This window comes from Pristis pectinata, chromosome 5 (genome assembly GCF_009764475.1).
Source record: "Pristis pectinata isolate sPriPec2 chromosome 5, sPriPec2.1.pri, whole genome shotgun sequence".
In the NCBI taxonomy this organism is placed as follows: domain Eukaryota; kingdom Metazoa; phylum Chordata; class Chondrichthyes; order Rhinopristiformes; family Pristidae; genus Pristis; species Pristis pectinata.
This window is the reverse complement of record NC_067409.1, coordinates 87,908,292-87,933,067: the sequence shown is the minus strand read 5'-3', so window position 1 is coordinate 87,933,067 and position 24,776 is coordinate 87,908,292. Positions and strand designations below refer to the sequence as shown.

Sequence of the window (24,776 nt, the reverse complement as noted above, 5' to 3'; positions counted from 1 at the left end):
CGTGGCTTTGTGCAAGTATAGCTTAGTCAAAGTGAGTGAAATTAATTGCAGTTAACAGAAGAAACAGCGAGTATGAATGTAGTGTTAAACTGAGGTTTGGCAGAACCATTACTAGCAGCAAAGATTTGACTCCTACTGACAGAAGTATTTCGACTGGAAAACTTGACTTCTTCAATCATTAAAGTAATTGAGAATGACCTTAAAGAATCAGAAATTTAAAATTAAACCTCCACTGAAGAATAAGGGAGAGAAGCACTATAAGGCAATTTCAGAATTGATACCTGAATACATTTCTTCACAGAAATGATTAATGCGTGGTATAATCTTCTGTGCTGGTTAGTGGAGACAAGAGCTCTGGAATCATTCAAATTTCAACTGAATTAGTGAGGAAGCAGAGGAGAGAGATTAAGAGGAGTGGGGTGAGGAAGAGAAAGGATAAACAGCAATAGATTTCAAAAGGAAGAGCAACTAGATTAAATAGCCTCCATCATCTGCACTTAGCTACAACTTTTAAGTCTACAGTACTACAGGAGCACATGCAGAGACACAAATCTTGCATACTTTCCCCCAAACAGCTGAAAAGGATCTTGTTGAAAGTTACTGAAGAATAATCAATCTATATTCAGCAGGCATAAACTGGACCAAAACTATTTTAACTTAGCTTATACCTAGGTGGTGCTGCTCACGGTCGGAGTTGCTGGAGATTGAGCTGAGATTTGAAGAAGGTCGGGAACCGACACGTTCTGTCTGAGCCTCATGCAAATCCTGCAACAACTTGGTGGTCTCATCTAGATTTCTTTGGTTATCATCGTGATCGGGCTCCTTCTTCACTACTTTCCCTAAAATGTGACAAATTTTAAATTAAAGTGCAGTTTAGATAGCTTAGGAAACTGGTTAGGCTCTTAAGGGATATAGAAAATAAAATTCTATCTGCACAAATAGAGCAAACTGTAAAAGTGTTTTTCGGGGGGTTGTTCTAGGAAAACAAATTTTCTGCTCATCAGGGTGGGTTGCTAGAAGTGAGAAATGGAACATTTTCCATTTCAGTAACCTAGTCAACGTCTTCCTCCATCATTGTAAGATTTTTCACTTGCAGAAGCCAGTTATTATCTGGCCTTAAGAGGAAGATTGCTCAATTAGCAATAAATTATAGATCCTGTATCAACCCACAGATCAAACCCATCAGAAACAAGACTACCAACTCACAATTTATCCAAGAACATTGCAGACACAAGGACGGGGACTTTCAACTCATCCGTTTCAATTGGCTTCAAAGTTGAATTTCAGGATGAAATAATAATGAGCTAACCAAATAGACTAAGCAATCTGCAAAAGTAGCAATATTTCAGTGCTTGGATTTTGGTAGGCAAATGTTTGTCTATAAGTAGCTAATATTTGCTAACGTTGGACATTTCCTGTTGCTGAAATGTCTTAGAATGAAGTTTTTATCTACTGAACCATAGAAATTATTGAGCAACGGATCCGCAGTGCTGTGAAAACTATGATGAATGAAGAACGTGTAGACACAAATGATTCAGGAAAGCAACAAAACAAAAAACAAGCAAGAAATTCTCATTTGAGAGAATCTGAAAATTCCTTAGATAAAAGAAAGAGATTTGTGTAAGAAGTAGCAAGTTCTAACAGACACCAAAGGTGTTAAATCTGCAATTAACCATGAAGACTAAAACAAGCCAGAAAGACTGCTTTAAACTTACTACTAGGCATTGGTAATTTTCATGAAGTCAATAAAAAACTGTTTTGTGTTCTTGACACAAATTACAGGAAAATAGAGTGTATGCTACATACTTAAGAAAATTTATAGCCCAATATTTACAATCAGGTTACTTGGAAACTGTCAGCAAGTCATAGTTTTGCTTCATTAAAAAACATGTGCAGCATAAATATCTTCATATATCTATTAGTACACCCATCTATATTACTGAAATCTTTGGATTATATAAAGGCCAAGATGACAAGGAGCATCAAACCACTCTTGAGGAACTTCCATAAATAGTTTGCGTGACATCAACCTCAAGCCCTGTTGATAGCATCTCCCCAGAAGTTGAGCAATGGGAGAAAAACTTTAGAAAGTTTAAATACACTCCAGTCCAACAGCATGCAGTATATCCACTAATATTGTATATATACAAGTTAAGATGAAAAGCAAAATTTAATTCTGGCAATCTCAATTAAGGGTTTGTAACACGGTAATCTGTTTTTGGTTTTAGAAGATTATTTCTCTTAAAGAAAGGTTTAAATATTCATTAATTTCATGTAAAAGTATTTAATTTATTTGATGTTGCTATTTATGTTAGAATTCAGGTGGAGCTGACCACATGAAAGACCATGCTCCAATTGCAACACACACTTACCTAGTGAGTTCAGTAAAGAAATATCTAAGGAGACATCGGAATAAGACTTCACAGGAATGAAATCCAGGCCAGGACGGTTGTCACCTGTACTCCCATTTGCCCCTCCAGTCTACAGCAATGAATAAAGTACAATTTTTTAAGCATAATATCAAAGCTTGACTTTCTGTCCAGTAATTTTCACAAGTTCTGGACAAACAGACCATTTTCCTGTTTAAAAGTATTCTGCACAATATTGACTATCTACCTACAGAAACCCACTAATGTCGGTAAATCTTTGAAAAGGAGTCTCAATTCAGGAATATGAAAATCTTTCCAAAAGCAAGTAATGCATGCGATTATAATTGTTCATTTCTCAGAGCTTGTTTTTGAAATACCCTGCTAGTTCGGCATTGCTGATACAATTGGCCAGAATCCTCACAACCTTCTTGATCAATAATGTCTATCAGAACACAGCATGCAAGGAGAGTAAAAATCATGAAGGAACACTAAAAAGAGAAACACTCAATTCTGATTTAGAGATAAAACTGACATATTGACCTTTCTGAGCTGCTAATCAACCAACTGTGAGTTATATTTTTCTTGAAAATAAGCATTTGCAGACCTGATGGTGGCAAATCTATAATCCCATTTAACTTTCTGCTTAAAAACATTTTATTTTGACACTGCAAGATACAAGTCCGGCATTCACAACAAAGTTTTGTATTTCAGCTTCCGAAATGGTTACCCCTCAACTTCCAAATTTTAAATGCTCAGTCCTTGATGTTCTGTGTTCCTTGGTTAATTTTTAGCACTTTCTGAAGATTTTTTTCTTTTCTTCCTAGCTATAAACATTGTGACCAGTAATTGAAAAATATATAAAACCCTCTGTTCACACCACCACCACCTCCACCCCCCCCCCCCACCCAACCGTTTATTTCCCTTGGGGAACAGTAGTTATTGCAGAAACATTCAAAGAATGCATTGGGCATTCCACTAGCTAGGGAGACATTTCTTTTACTCAGCAGCCTGTAAACAAATAACCACAGACATGGACTCAGGATTGACCATCACTGGTCATAATGTCTGATATCATTAGCTCAACAGCTATAGAGTTTTGTGCTGTGTTCTGAGTGTTATAGATCTGTATGACAAGATGAAACAATTCCCATGCTGCATCTATCAGCTCTAATTTTCAAGATCAAGTTCCAGACAGTTCTACTGTCTTCGCAAAACTTGTCCAAACTTCCTCAAAGACACATAACCCACCTCTTGGAAAATTAAAGGTCTTGGACAAATGTATGTTGGTTCTTAATATAACTGAATGTTTTCACTGCCCTATATTATAGCATGATCCTATTTTCTATTTGTTATGAGAGCACGCTCTGAGAAAACTGGCCACTACATACATCAGTAGTCACTCTTTAAAGTACTTAATGTGATCTAAAATGGGTTCAGTAGTCCTGAACTTGTGAAAGGCATCATATGAGCCACATCTTTTAATTAAAACTATTACTTGCAGAGTGCTTTTATTATAACTACTGTACATTCAGGTTCTCTCACCATTATCGGTTTAGATATCTCTGGACAGACAGGTTGCAACTTGGGTTCCTCTTTTATAAAAATTGTTGGACCCTACAAGAAAACAAAATTAGTTAATACACTTATGGTTCAGGATAAACAAGAAAATGAGGCAGCGGCTGAAGCGATAAATGCATATATGCCTGAATTAGAAAATAGGGGAATAACAGTGAGTGATTGAAAATAAAGATTTATTGCTTTGTAAAGGCTGGTATGATGTCACGGATATTGAACGCTGTATGACAGTAAGCAGTAGGCGTGACTGGCACAATGGAATCTACACTGAGTATCCAGATCTATGCTTAGCCTCTACCAGAAATGGCTGCCTAAGTAGGCAAAATATTCCACATTTACAAAATGGTTACTGTCAATGTAGATGATCTTTGCTGGGTCTGATGATTGACAGGCAGCAGGCTGGTGGAGAACTTTTGCTTTGCTGATGTTCAAGGTTTGGCCTGGGCTATAGTAAACCTCACAGAAGTAGCTAAATGCTGTTTGTAGATCCTCCTTTGAGTGTGCAACTAAACACACTCATTTGCATACCAGAGTTCAATTAATACCACCGACTTTACTTCTTGTGTAGAGGTGACAGAGATTGAAAGACAGTGCCATCAGTCCAATATTAGTTGCTAATACTTTGCTTTATGCCAGTTCCATTGGCAACTGGCTCAGAGAGAGATCCACTGCACAGGATGGAAGCAGTCACCTGATCATTGAGGAGCCTTGAAGTTGTGATAAATTTGGTTGGAAGCCACATTTAGACAGGATATTCCACTGACTCCCACAATTGGCAGAGTCAAAGGCTTTAATCAGATTAAAGGCTAAATAAACCTCCAGGTGTTCTTGACATTTTTCCTGAATATGCCTGGCTGAGAAAATCATGTTGCTGCTGCTTCATGTTGTTCTGAAGCCACACTGGGAGTACTTCCTATGCAAGGGGGTGCAAGCTATTCATAAGGTTCTAGCAAGAATCTTCTCAGTAAAAAATGATGTCAAAGTCTCAACAGTTGTAACCCTTGGACCTATTACTCTTGTTAAAAATGGTGGCAATGCTGGTCAGTGGGAATATCTTCAGATTTTCAGGAGCAGCAAATGGAGGTTGTTTGCCAGAGCTTCTACCCGTACCCTCTTTCATTATTTTAGCTGGTCTGCCATCATGACCTGATTTGTATCTCATGATTTTTTTAATGTCAAATTTCAGTTTCCCGTAAATAAAATCTTAGGACAAACTACGCACCTGCACTTCATCAAGATTCATTTTGGTATCTTTACTTGTTTTTTGCTCAATATTTCTTTTCTGAAAAAGAAAGGATTCAAACACTGTTAAACTGTTATAAAGAGTCTATGGCCCATTCAGCTCAACTGGTCTTTCCCAATATTTATGCTACACATTAGCTTTTTCTCCTCAATCTACCAACATAATCTCTTTCTCTCACAGGTACTTGGCTAGATCTATCCAAAATACATCAATGCCCTTCATTCCAATCAATGCAAATAACAGCAAATTCCATATTCTAACCACTCCTTAGATATAAAAAAAATTGGGACTTACTGGTCTTAGATATGAACTGCAACAACTTGAAAGGTTTCCTTGTCATGGCCCTGACCCCTAACCCCAAAAACAAATCTGCGGCCTTGAATGCTCAGAAGAACAATGGCTGCAGAAGCATGGGAATACAAGTCGCTCCATAAATCATTTATTACCCTGTTTGGAAATGTATTCCTGGTCTTTCATTGTCAATGGATCTAAGTAATGGAACTACACTATAGGAATGCCTTCCCCCAAGGACAATGGCAATCCAAATGGGCAGCACCATCTTCTCAAGGGTAATTGGGGATGTGTGATAGATTCTGACCTTGCCAGAGTTGCCCAGATCCTAAAAATGAAAATCAGTGATTACCTTATATTTTTGACCTTCTCAAATTAAAGTCACACAATATTCTCAATCCCAACCTCTTATTATACAAAATACCTTTTAATAATTCATTGAACTAGTTCCAATGAAGAGTTCTGAGGCAATTTTCATGCTTACATTTTTAAAATGAGGTATAGTTATTGAGGACCGCAAGAAACTGCAGAGACTTACGGACACAGCTCAGCACATCATGGAAAGCAGCTTCCCTCCATGGACTCTGTCTATACTTCTCGCTACCTCAGTAAAGCAGCCAACATAATCAAAGACTCCACCCACCTCAGACATTCTCTCTTCTCCCCTTTCCCATTGGGCAGAAGATACAAATACCTGAAAGTACTAACCACCTGGCTCAAGGACAGTTTCTACCCTGCTGGTATCAGACTATTGAATGGTCCCCTAGTACGATAAGATGGAGTCTTGATCTCACAAGCTACCTCGTTATGACCTGGAACCTTATTGTCTACCTGTAATGCACTTTCTCTGTAATTGTAACATTTTATTATTGTTTTACCTTGTATGACCTCAATGCACTGTTGTAATGAATTGATCTGTATGGACGGTATGCAAGACAAGTTTTCTTTTACTGTACCTCGGTAAATGTGATCAATTTCACTCATTTTTTTCCATGGTTCATATGAACATGAAAGCATGTATTACAGCCCATCAACTCTATGCCAGCCCCCCCCAAAGTTATCCCATTAGTCTCACTCTGAATTGTTTATACTCCAATGCAAATACAAAAAAATCTGATTAAAATAATCAATCATAAGTATCATTGTAGAGTTCTGTTCAAATGTGCATGGTTAAGTTTAGTTATGTAATTTGAATTCACTCTGGAGCTGTGCTAGAAAGGTGGAAATTCCAATGCCTTATTAAATCAACAAATTTTGCACTTTCTCCAGAGATGTTGCATGATCCACCAGATAACCTACAGTGCTTATCGATGTCTATTACAGCCAGGCAAAACTGATCTTACTTGTGATAAGTGGTAGACAGCCTTGGAATGTTCCCCTGCTGTGATTTGATTCAACAAGTCATCAACCATTTTTTTTGTGGAGCTTCCACAATCTTTAACAAACTCCTGCAAGCTGCAAAAAAAATACAATTTTAAGATACACGATGGAAAGGAAGTTCAGACTCCCTTTTCAAAAAAATGTCCTGCAAAATTACATTCAATCAAAACTTAAAAGTTCATACTACAGCTTTCTGGATTCTGGATTTTAATGTTGTAGAATCTGAAGACTATTTACTAAAACAAATATTATCTATTTTGTGGATAAACAAAGTTTTAATTGCTAGCAAATTTACATCCCGAATGTCCAATAGTCAAAAGCATCTTTTTTATCTGCTAACTGCTGCTGCCATCTGGTGGACGTTTCCTACATCTCCATCGTGCACCACCAGGTTGGTTCACATTCGGAATCCATTTGAACCTGCTGCTCAAACCTAGCCCATGTGCAAATCCCATGGCTGCTGGCACACCTCTGGAAGGGGTTATTGTGGAAGCCTCCTCTTAACGGCCCTTTCACAAAGCTGAGTGGTAATAAGGCTCCATAGCATAACCTGCGGCTCCACTCCCAGTATATACTGGTAGCCTTTGACTCTCAAAGCCATGAAGGATAATTTACCCATTTTAAAATGTTTTGTATATTCAGGCATTTAGAAACAACTAAAGCGGTTAAATTTTATAAATAGCTCAATAAAAAAATCAGCTTAAAATACACTACATCACTGTTAATTACTTAAAAATATACAGCAGAGTAAAGAAAACTATGAAGGTGGCAACTCTATTCAAATGCAATAAATTATTGCTCATCTACCAGCCATGTCTGGCACAAAGCTAAGCTCAATCTGAAGCCTCCTCTGGACTCAGTGGCGGGCCCAATGGCTGAGATGGTGGTCAATACTTATGTACTGCAGTGCACAAAGACGTAAGTCAAAAAAGAGTGGCATGCTGACGTTTCCTACAGCACTGCCATCCAGCACAAGGAATGATATGGTCCACTGGCAATGCTCCTGTACAGAAGAAGGTTGGCTTCATTTATGGTCTCCATTAGCCTGTAAAGGTCCTTCAAAAGAATGCATATTTCTGCACAGGAAATAGCCTCTTAAGGATCATTGCTATAGTTATCACTTAACAGTCGTTTCCTTTTAGAATAACTTCTTACTGTACATGAACTAACTATGAGACTACTATAAAAGATGGCAGAAAATATTAAGATGACTCTCCTTTAGTGCCAAGGTATGCACAGCACAACTTGGTAGTTTTTTTTCTACATGCAATATTAAAACTAACTGCTTACTCTAAAGTACACATTTATGACTTGTATTACCTTAAGGCACATTGCACCCCAGTCTCTTCTCCGTATGTGGAATATAGCAGTTCTGTCTCCTCTGGAGTAAGATTTGGGAAGATGGTATTGTTTTGGATGGACTGTGCGGTGTACACACAGTTGAGATATGTAACTGCAGTGGATAAAGGGAGGTCTTAATGCTGTTATATCCAATATGTTTCATTTTAAACATGTAAACAAGAGACACTGGGTTTTATAAATTCAAGCATGTTATCAAATTGATTCCATTTACATAATTTGTCTCCAAGTTCAACAATAATTTGAAGCATTTTTATGGAAGTATATAATAAATATAGGAATATCTCCCTCGAATTTGAATTTATTTCCCCCATTCACAATTTTCCCAGTTTTTCCTCAAAGTGTTTTAATGACTGATGGAATCATGAGATTGAATTAAAAAATGCAAAGAATAACAAAGACATTTCACATGTGTAATAAATTGTAAAAGACACCAAAAAATTAGGCACATGAAAACTTAGTCATATAATAATGTACTGATTATCTCAGCACAGAGTGGCAAAAAGTCTAACATTTGAAATCTGAATGGATACAGAAATCAATGAAATGGTCAATTGTCATCAGGAGATATGAAGAGTGATAACAGGAAAAATGTTGACCATGCTCTACCAGAATTCTGAAAATCAGTCAGTAGCATACCATGTTTCAATTATGAAAATCAAATTAAAATCACAAACCTCAAGGTTGAAAAATTACATGTCCATAAGAACCCAAGTATTAGGAGGCCTTGCAGCCCCTCATTTTCTCTTCTATTCAATACTATTAGAACATAGAACACTACAGCACAGTACAGGCCCTTCAGCCCACAATGTTGTGCTGACATTTTATCCTGCTCTAAGATCTATCTAACCCTTCCCTCCCACATAGACATATGAATGATAAGAATAAGAGTCTCTTAAATGTCCCTAATGTATCTGCCCCCACAACCTCTGCAGGCAGTGCGTTCCACGCACCCACCACTCTCTGTGTATAAAACTTACCCCTGACATCCCCCTTATACCTTCCTCCAATCACCTTAAAATTACATCCCCTCATGTTAGCCATTGTCACCCTGGGAAAAAGTTTCTGACTATCCACTCGATCTATGCCTCTTATCATCTTGTACACCTCTATCAAGTCACCTCTCATCTTCCTTCTCTCCAAAGAGAAAAGCCTTAGGTCACTCAACATATCCTCATAAGACATGCTCGCCAATCCAGGCCACATCCTGGTAAATCTCCTTTGCACCCTCTCTAAAGCTTCCACATCCTTTCTATAATGAAGCGACCAGAACTGAACACAATACTCCAAGTGTGGTCTAACCAGAGTTCTATAGAGTTGCAACATCACCTTGCGGCTCTTGAACGCAATACCCCGACTAATGAAGGCCAACACTCCATACGCCTTCTTAACAACCCTATCGACCTGCGTGGCAGCCTCGAGGGATCTATGGATGTGGACCCCAAGATCCCTCTGTTCCTCCACACTGCTAAGAGTCCTGCCATTAACCTTGTACTCTGCCTTCAAATTCGATCTCCCGAAGTGTATCACTTCACACTTATCGGGGTTGAATTCATCTGCCACTTCTCAGCCCAGCTCTGCATTCTATCAATATCCTGTTGTTACCTACAGCAACCTTCTACACTATCCACTACACCACCAATCTTTGTATCATCAGCAAACTTTCTAACCCACCCTTCCATATCCTCATCCAAATCATTCATAAAAATCACAAAGAGCAGGGGTCCCAGAACAGATCCCTGCAGAACACCACTGGTCACAGACCTCCAGGCAGAATATGCTCCATCTACCACCACCCTCTGTCTTCTATGGGTGAGCCAATTCTGAATTCACAGCCAAGTTTCCCTGGATCCCATGCCTCCTGACTTTCTGAATAAGCCTTCCATGAGGAACCTTATCAAACGCCTTACTAAAATCCATGTACACCACATCCACTGCTCTACCTTCATCAATATACTTTGTAACATCCTCAAAGACTTCAATCAGGCTTGTGAGGCACGACCTGCCCCTCACAAAGCCATGCTGACTGTCCCTAATCAGCCTATGCTTCTCTAAATGCTCATAAATCCTGTCTCTAAAAATATTCTCCAGTAATTTGCCCACCACTGAAGTAAGACTCACTGGTCTGTAATTCCCAGGGTTATCCCTACTCCCTTTCTTAAACAAAGGAACAACATTTGCCACATTCCAATTATCTGGCACTACTCCTGTGGCCAGTGAGGACGCAAAGATCATTGCCAAAGGCACAGCAATCTCTTCCCTTGCTTCCTGTAAGACCTTGGATATATCCCATCTGGCCCTGGTGACTTATCTATCCTAATGTTTTTCAGAAGTTCCAACACATCCTCTTTCCTCACGTTGACATGCCCTAGCATATCAGCCTGTCGTACATCATCCTCACAAACGTCAAGGTCTCTCTCACTGGTGAATACTGAAGCAAAGTATTCATTAAGGACCTCCCCTACCTCTTCTGACTCCAGGCACATGTTTCCTCTTTTATCCCTGATCAGTCCTACCCTCACGCTAGTCATCCTCTTATTCTTCACATACGTGTAGAATGCCTTGGGGTTTTCCTTGATCCTACTTGCCAAGGACTTCTCATGCCCCCTTCTAGCTCTCCTAAGTCCATTCTTAAGCTCCCTCCTGGCTACCTTGTAACTCTCCAGAGCCCTGCCTGATCCATGCTTTCTAAATCTTACGTAAGCTTCTTTCTTCCTCTCGACAAGACAGTCTATGTCTCTTGTCAACCATGGTTCCTTCACTCTACCATCCTTACCCTGCCTCAATGGGACAAACCTATCCAGAACCCCATGCAAGTACTCCCTAAACAACCTCCACATTTCCACTGTGCACTTCCCCAAGAACATTTGTTCCCAATTTATGCTCCCAAGTTCCTGCCTAATAGCATCATAATTCCCCCTCCCCCGATTAAATACTTTCCCTTTTCGTCTGCTCCTATCCTTCTCCAAGGTTATGGTAAAGGTCAATGAGTTATGGTCACTATCTCCAAAATGCTCTCCCACTGAGAGATCTGAAACCTGATCAAGCTCATTGCCTAGTACCGGGTCCAGAATGGCCTCTACTCTAGTCAGCCTGTCCATAGATTGCGTCAGGAATCCTTCCTGGACACACCCAATAAACTCTGCCCCATCTATCCTCTTTACACTAAGGAGGTGCCAATCAATATTATGGAAGTTGAAATCACCCACGACAACAACCCTGTTATTTTTGCACCTCTCCAAAATCTGCCTCCCGATCTGCTCCTCAGTGTCTCTGCTGCCATTGGGGGGGGGGGGGGGGGGGGGGGGGGGGGGGTCTGCCTGTATCTCTGTACCACATCTCTGTATTCCGAGATTTACTTGATTCACATTCTTTAAAACAAACTGTTTTCCTATTTTTCATTTCATAATAGTTTAGAAAAACTTTTCCTAAATTTTCCATAATTTGCTCCATTAGGCACTACCTACCCTATTTCTATATGCATCCCTTTACAGGCCCCAAATCTTCTTCAAATCTCATTTTCCATCACTTCTGTTATAACTGTATACTTGAATATGTTACACTGTTGCTTTTTCTTTTAAATCATTAAACAAAGTTAGGAATAGCCAAGGACTGAGTAGTGATTCTGGTGGCTCCACACTAGTTATACCTTCCAACCTAAAAAAGACCCATTCACATCTACTTGTTTTGTGTCCTTTAACCAATCTCTATGCATGTTATTCTCAACCTAATAAGTTCTTAATTTATATAACAAACCTTTATGCAATACTATATCAAATGTCTTTCAAAACTCCAAACATACTACGTCCACCAATTCTCCTTTTCTATCCTGCTAATTACATTCTTTAATAAAATAGATTCATCAAAAACTAGGCTGATTTTTAAAACAAGCTGTTAGCATGGATTTCACCATTCTGCTGACCGCAGATGTCAGGCTAACTGTTCAATAGGTTCCTATTTTCCCTCTCCTTCCTTTTATCCAAAGCACTTTCCAATCTGCCAGCCTATTCCATAATCTAGGGAATAGCCATTGAAAAAAATAGTTCAGGATGCAGAAGTGGAGAAATCTTACCTGATAAAGCTTTGTTTCTCCGATCATCTTTAAATCCCATTGTATTGCTACCTGGTTGCAGTTTAGTTGTGAGGGAACTCAGATCCACTGGGTGAACCTCTTCCTCTGCAATGTCAACAGGGACATTTAATTACATTTCAAACCAGATACACATACAGTATATTGCAAGTGATAAATCAGAAGAGGTTCTCAAGTCAACACATATACATTGCAAACAAATATACATCCACATATAACCCTGTGATAATTTCCCCTTTGCAAACTGATTATGGTGGACATGGAACAGCAATTTTACCATGATAGCAGTGAAGTAGAAGCACTAACCTTCAGTGAAACTCAACAGAACCAGCAATATAAATACAGTTGCTAAAAAAAATCAGAAATTGTTTTTTTTTGTGGCATGCAATTCATTCCAATTCCTGAACATTTTCTACAAAATGCAAGGTACATCAGGAGTGCAGTAGAGTGGTCTCTATGATGAAATGGTGATGTAATGGTTAACACACAAGTAATCCAGATAGCTGGATGAAAACAGGACATCTCTTCAGGTGCTCCTCAGGGTAATATCCTAGGCCCAACCATCTTCAGCTGCTTCATCAATGACCTTCCTTCAGTCATAAGGTCAAAAGTAGGGATGTTCACGGATGGTTGCACAATGTTCAGCACCATTTGTGACTCATCAGATAATGAAGCAGTCCACATCCAAATGCAGCAAGACCTGGACTATATCCAGGCCTGGGCTGATAGATGGCAAGTAACATTCGTGCCCAAGTGCCAGGCAATGACAATATCCAACAAGAGAAAATCCAGCTATCACCCCCTGACATTCAATAGCATTACCACTAATGAATCTCCCAGTAAAAGATATCCTGGCAGGTTACCATTAACCAAAAACTAAACAGGAGTAACCATGTACTCAATGTGGCTACAAGAACAGGTCAGAAGACAGGAATCCTGAGGAAAGTAACTCACCTCCTAACTCGGCAAAGCCTGTCCACCATTTACAAGGCTCAAGTCAGGAGTGTGACGGAATATTCTCCACTTGCCTGGATGAATGCAACTTCAACAACATTCAAGAAGCTTGACATCATACAGGATATAGCAGCCTGCTTGATAGGCACCCCATCCACAACCATTCACTCATTCCACCGCTGACACACAGTAGCAGCAGTTTGGACCATCTACAAAGATGGTTGAGTCACTGCAGCAACTCAGCAAGAGTCCTTAGACAGCACCCTCCAAACCCACGACCTCTACTAGCTAGAAGGTCAAGGGCAGCAAAAGGATGGGAACACCACACCTGGAAGTTACTCTCCAAGCCACATACCATCCTGACTTAGGAATACATCATTGTTCCTTCACCGCCAGTCAAAATCCTGGAACTCCATAACAGCATTTTGGGTATACTCACACTTCAAGAACTGCAGTGCCTCAAGAAGGCAGCTCACCACCACCTTCTCAAGGGCAATTAGAGATGGGCAATTAAATGCTGACTCAGCCTGCGAAGCCCACATCCCTTGAATGAATAATAATAAATCCAGAAACCACAATTCAACTCCCAATACAGAATACAAAAAAAAATTAGTCATGGTAAAGATGACCATAACACTACTGGACTGTACGAAAAACCCAACCTTACCTGACCTTTATAACTCCAGACTCAACAATCTGGCTGACACTTAAATGCCATCTGAAATTACCAAGCAAATAAATGACTTCAAAAGCAATTAGAGATGAAGAATAAATACTGGCCTTACAAGCATAGCCCAGCTCATTGTAAGGATCAATGAAAACGATCTGTTTAACAGCTTATTCACCAGCCTCAGCATTCACTTTTCCACCACAAGCACATTGTGACTGCTGCATGTTTCATCTCCAAAATTCACTGCAGCAAACTTATCAAGACTTTTCAAACAGCAGCTTCCAGTGACTTGCCCCACAGAGAAGGGCAAAAGATACCTGGGAATGCCAATCTACAAGCTCTCCTCCAAGTCACACTATCCTGAATTTGAAATATGGGTGTTGTTCCTTTATCAATGCTGGGTGAAAATAATGGAACTCCTTGCAATAGGAGATCTGTGGAAGATCCTTCACCAGAGGACTGCAATAGTTCTTGGTGACTACTACCTTCTCAATTAGGTATGAACATTAAATGCTGACCTTGTCAGCTATACCCACATCAATGAGTGAATGAAAAGAAAATTAGACATGCTGTGAAAAGTACTGCCAATTCTGTATCTCCTACTTTATGACGCTCTGTTGGTCAATTTCACCCTGGAACATTTTAAGAATTGCAAGCACCAGAGTAAACTTGCCTTCAGTCTCTGGATCAGATTGGTTTACAACAGCAAAGAGTAATGGACCTTCACCATCCTTTTTGAGGTAGCCAATCTGGAATGAAATACAAATGTGAGTTAGATTAAATGCATTATTTCAGTTAGTCAGAATGCATTTTTTACATAAAGCTATTGACCCATTCTGCCAATCAAAATTCTCATGAAACAAGAACTTTTGTCTCAAAAAAATATGCTGGTAGCCTGAATCCTAAGGGATCAGTCAGGAGTATCAGGTTCTCTGAATTAAAGATAACCAAGATCTTTAATATAATTACTCCTTACAAGAATGTCCCGTTTTAAATCTAATGCAGATAGTTTGTACAATGTTTTCACTTTACATCCTTAATTATTGAAAACAATCATATCTGAAGACACTAGGTCACATCTGCTCCTCCCCGCATTGCCCTCCCATCTCCCAAAATGTGCATCTCCCATGACCACAATTACCTCTTGCAGCTCTGTGGGATCAATCAATCTGAAAATCTCTTTCTGTAGCTGTCCCGTAAGGCAGAGCATAATATACTGGTGACTTTGCCTCAGGTTGTGCATCCGAAGGTGGTGCTTTCAGAAAGCCCGAATGGCCTATTCACAGCTCAGACTTGTCAGATGCTGTTTTAACAGTTTTTTTTAACATGCCTCTGATATTCAGAAATATGTTAAAAATAAATAAATCTTCACCTAAAAATATCTTTAACTACTAGAATTCAGTTAAAAATGAAGTAAAATAAAGAATAACAAACAAACCACTTAAACTTTTTAATCAAGATTCAAGACTCAAGAGAATGGGGTAGCACTATGTACATCAACTATCCAGCCCCTCGGTTTAGGACAACAGCAGTGGAGAACCCAGAGACAGAATGGGAGGCCAGATGTGCTGCATCTGACCCCCTAGCTATTTTTGATTTCAAAAATTAAATACACAAGCACAGAAGTCAAATTCGACCTGACTCACAAACAAGTGGTCACCATCCGTGCTCTAGGAAGTGAATACATTTCAGCCCAATTCATTGATCCATATGCAGACTGCTTCTGAATCAATATAAACCTCAAACGAGGATCAAACAGCAAATTAGGTTTGCATTATCTACACTGAAATAAACTGTTGCCAGTTACCTTGCTGGCAAATAGAAACTATCAACTTAAATACACCAAAAGGGAGTGGCAGATCTGTTCCTCTCTGGAGATTTATCAAGATATAAAATATCCAAAATGGCAAAGGAAGAATACACAGCAGCTTTTACAATGGAAGTAAATAACGAGATGGAGGAAAAAGGGAAATTTTAAGCTGTATGATGAAGAAGAGATATGGGAGAGCCATTCTGAGATTTTGCACAGGAACTCTGGTACAAATAGCTCCCTCTTGTACTGTTTATGAATGATCATACAAATAGAAATGGTTCCAGTCAGAGGTCATAAAGATGCAGAGTCAGGATGCCTTCACACTTATTTCACAGTGTATTCTCACATACATTTTATCCTTTATCCAACTGACTTATTGATATACCTTAGAATTAGCAGCACTTCTACTAATTCTATCTCGAGCTTCATCCGCTGCATGTTCCACCAAAGCTAAGACATGTTCTTCTGCTGTGCTGTCAGTTGAACTGCATGCATTTCCTTCTGGTTCATACAAGTAACTGAAATATTATAAAAGGTTGATAACAAGAAGTGAGCAATCTAGTAAATCAGCTCCATCCATGCTAATGTAACTATTAGTTCCTTGAACACATATGCTCTATTAAGCCCAATGACAGAACCAATATATTACAGTTTTATTACAAGATTTCAAAACCTCCGAAAGGATAATGCAATTGGACAAAGGTGATGCAACCATATCCTAGCAAGGAATCACTGGGCTGGATCTTACTGGACCACTGCTCAAGAGATCGGCTGTGGTCCCTAGCCATTTGTGCTCATTTGTACCAGATGGGAAATGTCGCTCCTGCTGATTCCATGTATCCAAAGATCAGGCAGTGAGGTGGAGTGAGAACTCAGGCGGAATTGTCCTTTAACCCAGACCCTGGAATACCCTGACAGCAACAAGCAAAACTGGGGAAAGCACTTCATCTCCAGGACTGTAATTGCAGTTTTACACATTTCAAATATTCAAAGAAATTTTAATATATCACAATTGATGTAAATTATAAAAAATCTAAACAAAAATACAGTAAAGCACCTTTTCCCCTTTAGTATCCACAAAATAAATGAAGACCCCAACTTTTCATCAGGTCTGACTGGTGTAGGATTAGAGAGAGGAATTCCCCAGCCTATCTTGGGGGAGAACATAGTCACAGTGAAATTGATATCAATCACTAAGTTTTAAGTTCTGCTTTCAGAATACATGCAAAATTCTAAGATTTATAGTGATTTAAATAACAGAAAGCTGGCAGATCCAATTATTCAGGAGAGAAGGGGTAGAAAGATATAGATCCTACAAAAAGTGAATGATTATTCCAAGCTACAAATAAAATTAGGAAGAATAATTTCAAGAAAACACCACAAGAAACATGAATCATTACTTTGGGGGCATTCTTAGTCAAATAATCAGGTTTTCCAATGTTAGTTTGTCATTCTGAGATGTTACAGCAACAGAATAAAATGATGGGAGATATACAAATTTACTACTAACAATTCAATTGTCCCTAATATTTCAACCTCAGTGACTCTTTGATAGGAGCTTTTTTTAATCTCATTCATTCAACATATTTCTAACTTGGATTTTTGAAAGGTTCACTGTCTACAAACTCTCTTTAAAATACACCACCCAATTTACAAAGCTTCAAGAGGTGCTTTGGAAAAGGTGCAGCAATTTCAAATTGAAATTTAATTTACCTGATGACCTCTTTACTTTGCTTCTTGGACTTTTTGGTTGTTGTTTCGACAGGTACTATAGTAACTTCTGTAACAGTTTCCTCTTGTGCTACATCTTCATCGCCTAACAGTGCTGCCTGCTGAGAAAAATCGATCTCCTGCATGAATGTCATGCTGCGCTTCAAAGCTAACAGACGCTCCTGTAAGCAAAGAACATAGAAGGGCACGCTTTTTACTTCTCCCCAAGTCCTGGGGTGAACTGCATGCACATGCACAGCATTTAGTAGTTGCTGGTCATTGATGTGTACCGAGTTTAATGACTGACACTCTGGTGAATGAGAGTGATTACAGATGAGCATTGTTAGGGCTCAATGGTGAAGGATACTAGTGACATATAGTAAATGGATTGCAAACTATGGTGTGCCTTGACAGAGACATGACAGTCATCAACACCATAAGGCAAGGCCATAGAGATACAATGGTGGAAACAACAGTTAATGCTGAAAAAAATTAGACAACATTAAAAGGCATTCCAACTCTCCCAAATGCGAAAAACATTAAAAATATTAAATAATCTGTAAACACAATAAGAGCACTAAATTTTAACTTACTTCAATTTTGCATTGTAATAAAATGCATTTCAAGAATACTAGTTTGCTCACATTTCTCCTCTTACTTTTGTGATTCCTAGCAATACAAACTGTAGTCGATTCTATCAATAATTTACGCACCAAATTCCTCAAGCTGGTAAAAGTTCATCACTTCTTTAATCTAGTTTAAGTGTACTTTGGAGCGTAGTCGTAACTGAAAGGGCCAATTATATGCAAAGCCTATTCTAAAAACGCTGCAATACAAAAGATGCGATTCATAATTATCCTCCCTCTTCGTTTAGCATATCTCTTAGCGTTCGCCATAAGATGTATCAGATGCTCGAAATCCTGGAACTCCTTGCCCAACAGCTTTGCAGAAGCAGCTTCACCAGAAGAAATGCAGCAATTCAAAAAGGTATCCTATTTTGAGCTACCTATCCAGTACAATTATAGATGAACTACGGTCGCTGGTCTTAATAGCAATACCCACAATCCAAAAAAATGAATAAATTTTAAAAAATCATCAATTATGGGACCAATATTAACAAGCAGCAAAATGAAACACTGGATTCATGTCTGCTCAAGTAAAATACAATGCTGATCCACCACTAAACACACAATGTATCAGATACCGAGATCAAGAAAATAAATCATCTTACTTTACTCATCATCTTAAATCCTGTGTGAAGCAGCTTTTTTGCTGCTTTGTAGTACACTGTTTCAGGTCGGTTGTAAGTCATTGCATTATCGCACATCAGCTTGAAATCACCCTTGGGAAAGAAACAGAATCAAAATTACTTAAAATCATCACTAAGACATTCCTGGGTCTGCATGGAACTGCCAAATTTTGTCAGAAAGTGCCAGCAATTTGGTGCAACCACACAAACACAAAAGACCCAAAGTTATTGACTGATCTCTGCTGACAATTTCTACTTGAGTCAAGTGGACAAGAACATACTGAAATTCCTCAATATTTACGCTGGAGAATCTGCTTTTGGATCTGTGAGCCCATTAGCTTGAATAGATATTTTACAGTCATGAGAAAGAAAGACAAAAGTAAAGGATTTTTGTTCTGTGTGTGTGTGTGTGTGTGTGTGTGTGTGTGTTTGTGGTGTTACACTATTACAGCGCCAACGACCCAGGTTCAATTCCCGCCACTGTCTGTAAGGAGTTTGTACGTTCTCCTCGTGTGTCTGTGTGGGTTTCCTCTGGGTGCTCCGGTTTCCTCCCACATTTCAAAGACGTACAGGTTAGGAGTTGTGGGCATGCTATGTTGGCGCCAGAAGAGTGATGACACTTGTGGGCCACCCCCAGCACATTCTCAGTAATGTAAAAAGACGCATTTCACTGTGTGTTTCGAAGTACATGTGACTAAAAAACATATATCTTATCTTATCAATGCTTTTTTATATAAAGTATTTTAATGTGATTTTATTTATTTTCTTAAAAAAATAATTTAAGATCAGATTGCTTGAGCCCCTATTACCCCTCAGGATTACCATTGAACTGAAACAGCCTGCTGAGCTGCAAAATATTGAGCTTCTTAAGTATTGTTGGTACAGTGGTCATCATGGCAAGGAGAAACTGTTCCATCGTATTCCTGAACTGTGTCTTGTTGATGATAAAATAACTTTCAGAAGTCAGTAACTGTATCACTTGCTGCAGAGCACTCAACCTGAGTAGGTGACCTGGGTTGAGGTGATCCATACAAGAAGGATGGATTGCATCTGAACTGGAGGGGGACCAATATCCTGGCAGGGAGCTTCACTCGTGTGACTCAGGAGGTTTAAACTAAATTGGTGGGGGGGGGGGGTGGGAACCTGAACAGTAGAGAGGACAGTGAGAAGTCAGAGAAAAATACTGTAGCCAATGAGAGCAAGTTTAGTGGTCATGAACATAATAAAAAGGAAAGACCACTGGTTTAAACTGCATTTACTTCAATGCAAGAGTAAGGCGGATGAACTCAAGGCATGGATTGGCTCTGGGGACTGGGATATTATTGCCAGTACAGAAACATGGCTAAGAGAAGGGCAAGACTGGCAGCTCAATGTTCCAGGATACAGATGCTATAGGCGTGACAGAGGTACAGGTATGAGAGGAGGGGGAGTTGCCTTTTTGAGGAGGGAGGACATTACAAAAGTGCTTTGAGGGAATAGTCCTCAGGGATCATCGAGTGAGGCCATATGGGTAGAACTTAGAAACAAGAGGGGGACAGTCACCTTGATGGGACTGTATTTATAGGCCCTCCAATAGTCAGCAGTAATTAGAGGAGCAGATGTGTAGAGAGATTGCAGATAGTTATAAGAATAATAGCATAGTACTAGTGGGAGATATTAACTTCCCTAATATTGACTGAGCCACCTATAATACCAAGGGCTTGGATGGGGTGGAATTTGTTAAATGTGTCCAAGGAAGTTTCCTTCATCAATATATGGAGGACCCTACCAGAGAGAGTGCAATACTGGACCTCCTCTTTGGAAACAAGATAGGGCAAGTGACTAAATTGTCAGTCAGGGAGCACTTTGGGCCCAGTGATCATAATTTTATTAGTTTTTAAATAGTTATGGAGAAAGATAGGACAGGTCCACATGGAAGTCCTAAGCTGGGGCAGGGCCAATTTTGGAGGCAATAAGCAGGGTCTCGCAGATGTTCACTGGGTGAGACTGCTTGCTGGTAAAGGGACGACTGGCAAATGGGAGGCTTTTAAAAACATGATATTGTAGCGGTTGCTACCGCGGAATAAAACAAGACTCTACTCGGAGGATTGCCAAACAGAACTGGTTTATTTTCCCGCCTTGTGCGGGCCCTTTAAGGGAGAAAAACTCCCGCCCAGAAAAACTGGCAATGACGTAAGTCCTACGTCATCAGGACTTTCCCGCGCGCGGGTTCTCCCCGTCGCTCGGAAAGACGAGGCCCGCCGCCATCTTGGGCCTCGTCGCTCCAACGCCGCGCGACCCGACTGCCGAGCCGGTTCGCCCGACTAGACGGTGAGTCGCCACAATATCAAGAGTCCAGGTGCAGCATCGTCCTGCTAGGGTGCAGGGCAAGGCTGGCAAGTTTAGGGAACCCTGGTTGACAAGAGATATTGAGGCTCTGGTTGGTGAAAAGGAGGCATATATTGGGTTTAAGTAATTGGGAATAAGGGAATGACTATAAGAAGTGCAGGAGTACAGTTAAGAGGGAAATCAGGAGGGCAAAGAGAGGGTATGAGATGGAACAGGCAGGCAGGGTTAAAGAAAATCCCAAGAGATTCTCCAGGTATATTGAGAGTAACTCAAGTACATGGTTCCCTGAAAGTGGCATCATAGTTAGATAGGGTGGTGAAGAAGGCATATCGTACAGTGGGCTTCATCAGTCAGGACAATGAGTTCAGGAGTTGGGACGTTATGGGGCAGTTGTAGAAGATGTTGGTGAGCCCGCACTTGGAGTATTGTGTACAGTTTTGATCGCCCTGTTATGGGAAAGACATCATTAAACTGGAAAGAATGCAGAGAAAATTTACGGGAAAGCTGCCTGAACTCAAGGGCCTGAGTTATAGGGAGAGGATGGGCAGACTAGGACTTTATTCCTTGGAGGGTAGGAGATTGAGGGGTGACCTTATAGAGGTGCATAAAATCATGAGGGGCACAGATGGGATGAACGGACAGAGTCTTTTTCCCAGGGAAGGGGAACTAAAAACTAAAAGTCATAGGTTTAAGGCAAGAGATGAAAGATGTAAAAGGGACCTTAGGGGCAAGTTCTTCATGCAGAGGGTGGTATGAGTACGAAATGAGCTGCCAGAGAAAGTGGTTGAGGTATGGACAATAACAACGTTTAAAAGACATTTGGAAAAGTATATGGATAGGAGGGGTTGAGGGATACGGGCCAAATGTGGGCAAATGGGACTTTGCCTGGTGGGCACCATGGTCAGTTGTCTCTGTCTTGCTGCATGCATATAACGACTCTTTCATTTTCTCAGGAACCGTAATGAATATTGCACAATCATCCCCACTGCTATGATCATCCCTACTTCTGACCTTTTGATGAAGGGAAAGCCATTGATGAACCAGTTGCATATAGCTGGACCCAAGATACTGCACCAAAAAAAACTTTTGCAGTTATATCCTGGAGCTGACATGATTAATACACCCATAACTCCTTGTGACTCCAAGCCAATGGAGAGTTTTACCTTGATTCACACTGCCTTCAGTTTTGCCAAGGCAATTTGATGTTAAGTTCGGTCAGGTGTTGCCTTTATATCAAAGACACTATTCTCACATCATTTCTTGAATTTAGCTCTTATTTGTACTTGCACCAAGGATGCAATGAGGTCTGGAACTGAGTGCTCTTGACAAAACTCAAATTGAGTATTGCCATGCGTGCAAGCTATTGATAACTGCCAGTTGATAGGAATTTTGGGGACACCTACTAACACTTTGCTAATAGAGTCATAGAGTTATTGAGCTATACAGTACGGACACATGCCCTTCGGCCCAACTCATCCATGCTGACCAAGATGTCTATCCAGGCTAGTCCCATTTGCTGGCATTTGACTCATATTCCTCTAATGTTTTCTACTCATGTGTCTGTCCAAATTTCCTTTAAACATTGTAATTGTGCCCACCTCTGCACTTTTGTCTGGCAGCTCGTTCCATATGTGTGAAAAATTTCCCCTTCTGGTCTCTTTTAAACCTTTCCCCTCTTACCTGAAATCCACGTCCTCTAGTTTTAGACTTCCATACCCTGGGAAAAATACTGTGACCATCCACCTTATCTATGCCCCTCATGATTCTGTATACTTCCATAATGTCACCGCTCAGCCTCCTATGCTCCAGAGGAAAAAGTCCCAGCCTAAACAGTCTCCCCATCTAACTCAAGCCCTCCTGTCTTGGTAACATCTTTGTGAATCTTTTCTGCATCCTTTCCAGTTTAGTGACATCCTTCCTATAGCTGGGTGACCAGAACTGCACGCAATACTCTGTGTGATCATTATTTCAAGAGCCCCAGGATAATGAATGAGAGATTATTGGGGTGGAAATGAGTCAAATTAGTCTTGTGCCTTACACCTGAACACATGCAGATTTGCCCCCAAAATTACCTGAACTGGTGCCTGCAAGTGTTAAATTGAATAACTATTTCTTTTTTTTTTGTTTTTGCTCTTTTAATATAGCCAAGACAGGATGCATGAAAGAAAGGCACGAAGTCCAAAGTCCAGATTCTAGTGAGGTGAAGAGGGAAATGCATGAAGTCATACCTTTGTTTCTCCACCTCCTCCACTAAGTGTCCTTGCCATATCCGGAAAATTCTGGAGCACACTCACTCCAAATTTGCATAATTTATCAATGTCTCCCAGGTCTAAAACTACCAGCGTCTATTGCTGCCAAAACACCTCTCCCATTTAAGCACTTAAAAGGTATACATGGTGTAGTCTAGCTTGAAATGGTGCTGCTCAATCATAATAGAGGGATTCTCTTTGCAACAGTGCAGGTTGATTATGTATTCCAATCGGCAAGCACACTTTTGTGTTTCATCCAATTTAGCCTCCTCATCTTTTCTTTAAAGTTGTAATATGAATCCTCTGATTGTACATATGAATATCTGAGAGACTTGATTACCCTCATCCCCAATCCTTGGTAAAAACAAATGAAGCAAATCTACTCTGTTTGAAGGAGCATTCATTCAGATCTCTTGAGCCCAATGTACTTCCATTAAGAAAATACTTCTAAAGTAAGCATGTCAAAACTAAACGGCCATAAGTGACAGTATTTAAAAGAAAAATCATTAACTGAGAAATTATGGAAACACAGCATTCTTCAAGTAACATTTTCTTGCACCTTTCTCAGTATTTACAGGTACTCATACTGAGCCAACATTAATCTTACCTTGAATTCTGTAATGGAGTTATATTCATTTGCCAGGATTTTATCCTTCATGGTGCTGAAATCCATCGGATGTTTTATTATCATAGAATAACCAGGTGCAATACTATCCGTAACAGGGAATGCAAAAAATCCATGAGGATCTTTCCTAAAAGTAAAAATCAGTGATTTTTTTATATAACTATTTAAGTATCACCAATTTCATTTATTCTCCTCATCTTCAAATACTTCTAGATTCTTCAACGTACAAAAATGGAAACTTAAAAGTAAATTGTAGGTTGCTTACGCTATGTAGTATCAAGCCAGAGAGATCGTTGATCTCTGATGGTTAGCAGATCTCACTAAGCCCAATGATACTTTTGTTATGGTTGGCTCCACGGTTTACACCATGGTAGACAATAAAAGTTAACCAGGATTTACTACTTCTGGGGAAGGTTTCCTCAGGTTTTTATGTGTTACCAAAAGTTTAAACATGAGGGAAATTATCTTTTATAATGCATTCATGAGAGATTGAATGGAGTCTGGTTGCACTGTTTGCAATGTCTTTGCAGATGAAATCAACTCACCAGACTGTAGTATAGAATATCAAAATTACAAGCATGATTACAACTGTGGGATTGAGAACAGAAATATTCTTGGCTGTGATTCTCTCAACATGCAATGGAAACATTTCTCACACTCACGCTTTAGGCTTACACAAGGGTAGTCTCTTAATAGAGATGCAAGTTCTTTTTTTCCCTCCTGCTTTGATTCTAGACCTCAGGAAGAGGAGGTGAAAACAGGTGGGATGGGGGTAGGGAAAGGAAAATAGAAGTAGGAAGAATATGCACAATAAAACTTATTTAATATGAAAGCTACTGCAGCATGATGAAGTTCCAGCACACTACACTAG

General features: G+C 39.8%; 1 protein-coding gene across 4 annotated transcripts in view; it reads right to left on the bottom strand.

Moving 5' to 3' along the window:
* brd9 (bromodomain containing 9) overlaps positions 1 to 24,776 on the bottom strand; it is a 54,053-nt gene that overhangs the window by 16,063 nt on the left and 13,214 nt on the right. Inside the window, exons 5-16 of one of the 4 annotated variants that reach the window (XM_052016712.1) lie at positions 23,888 to 24,032; positions 18,686 to 18,796; positions 17,458 to 17,636; positions 16,130 to 16,262; positions 14,605 to 14,680; positions 12,290 to 12,394; positions 8,179 to 8,311; positions 6,822 to 6,933; positions 5,167 to 5,226; positions 3,912 to 3,983; positions 2,373 to 2,481; positions 669 to 839 (exon numbers count right to left, since the gene is read on the bottom strand). In XM_052016712.1, the coding sequence (XP_051872672.1) occupies positions 669 to 839; positions 2,373 to 2,481; positions 3,912 to 3,983; positions 5,167 to 5,226; positions 6,822 to 6,933; positions 8,179 to 8,311; positions 12,290 to 12,394; positions 14,605 to 14,680; positions 16,130 to 16,262; positions 17,458 to 17,636; positions 18,686 to 18,796; positions 23,888 to 24,032 (1,406 nt within the window). The remainder of the gene's footprint in view (positions 1 to 668; positions 840 to 2,372; positions 2,482 to 3,911; positions 3,984 to 5,166; positions 5,227 to 6,821; positions 6,934 to 8,178; positions 8,312 to 12,289; positions 12,395 to 14,604; positions 14,681 to 16,129; positions 16,263 to 17,457; positions 17,637 to 18,685; positions 18,797 to 23,887; positions 24,033 to 24,776) is intronic. The other 3 variants (XM_052016713.1, XM_052016714.1, XM_052016715.1) reach the window with 3 other exon arrangements.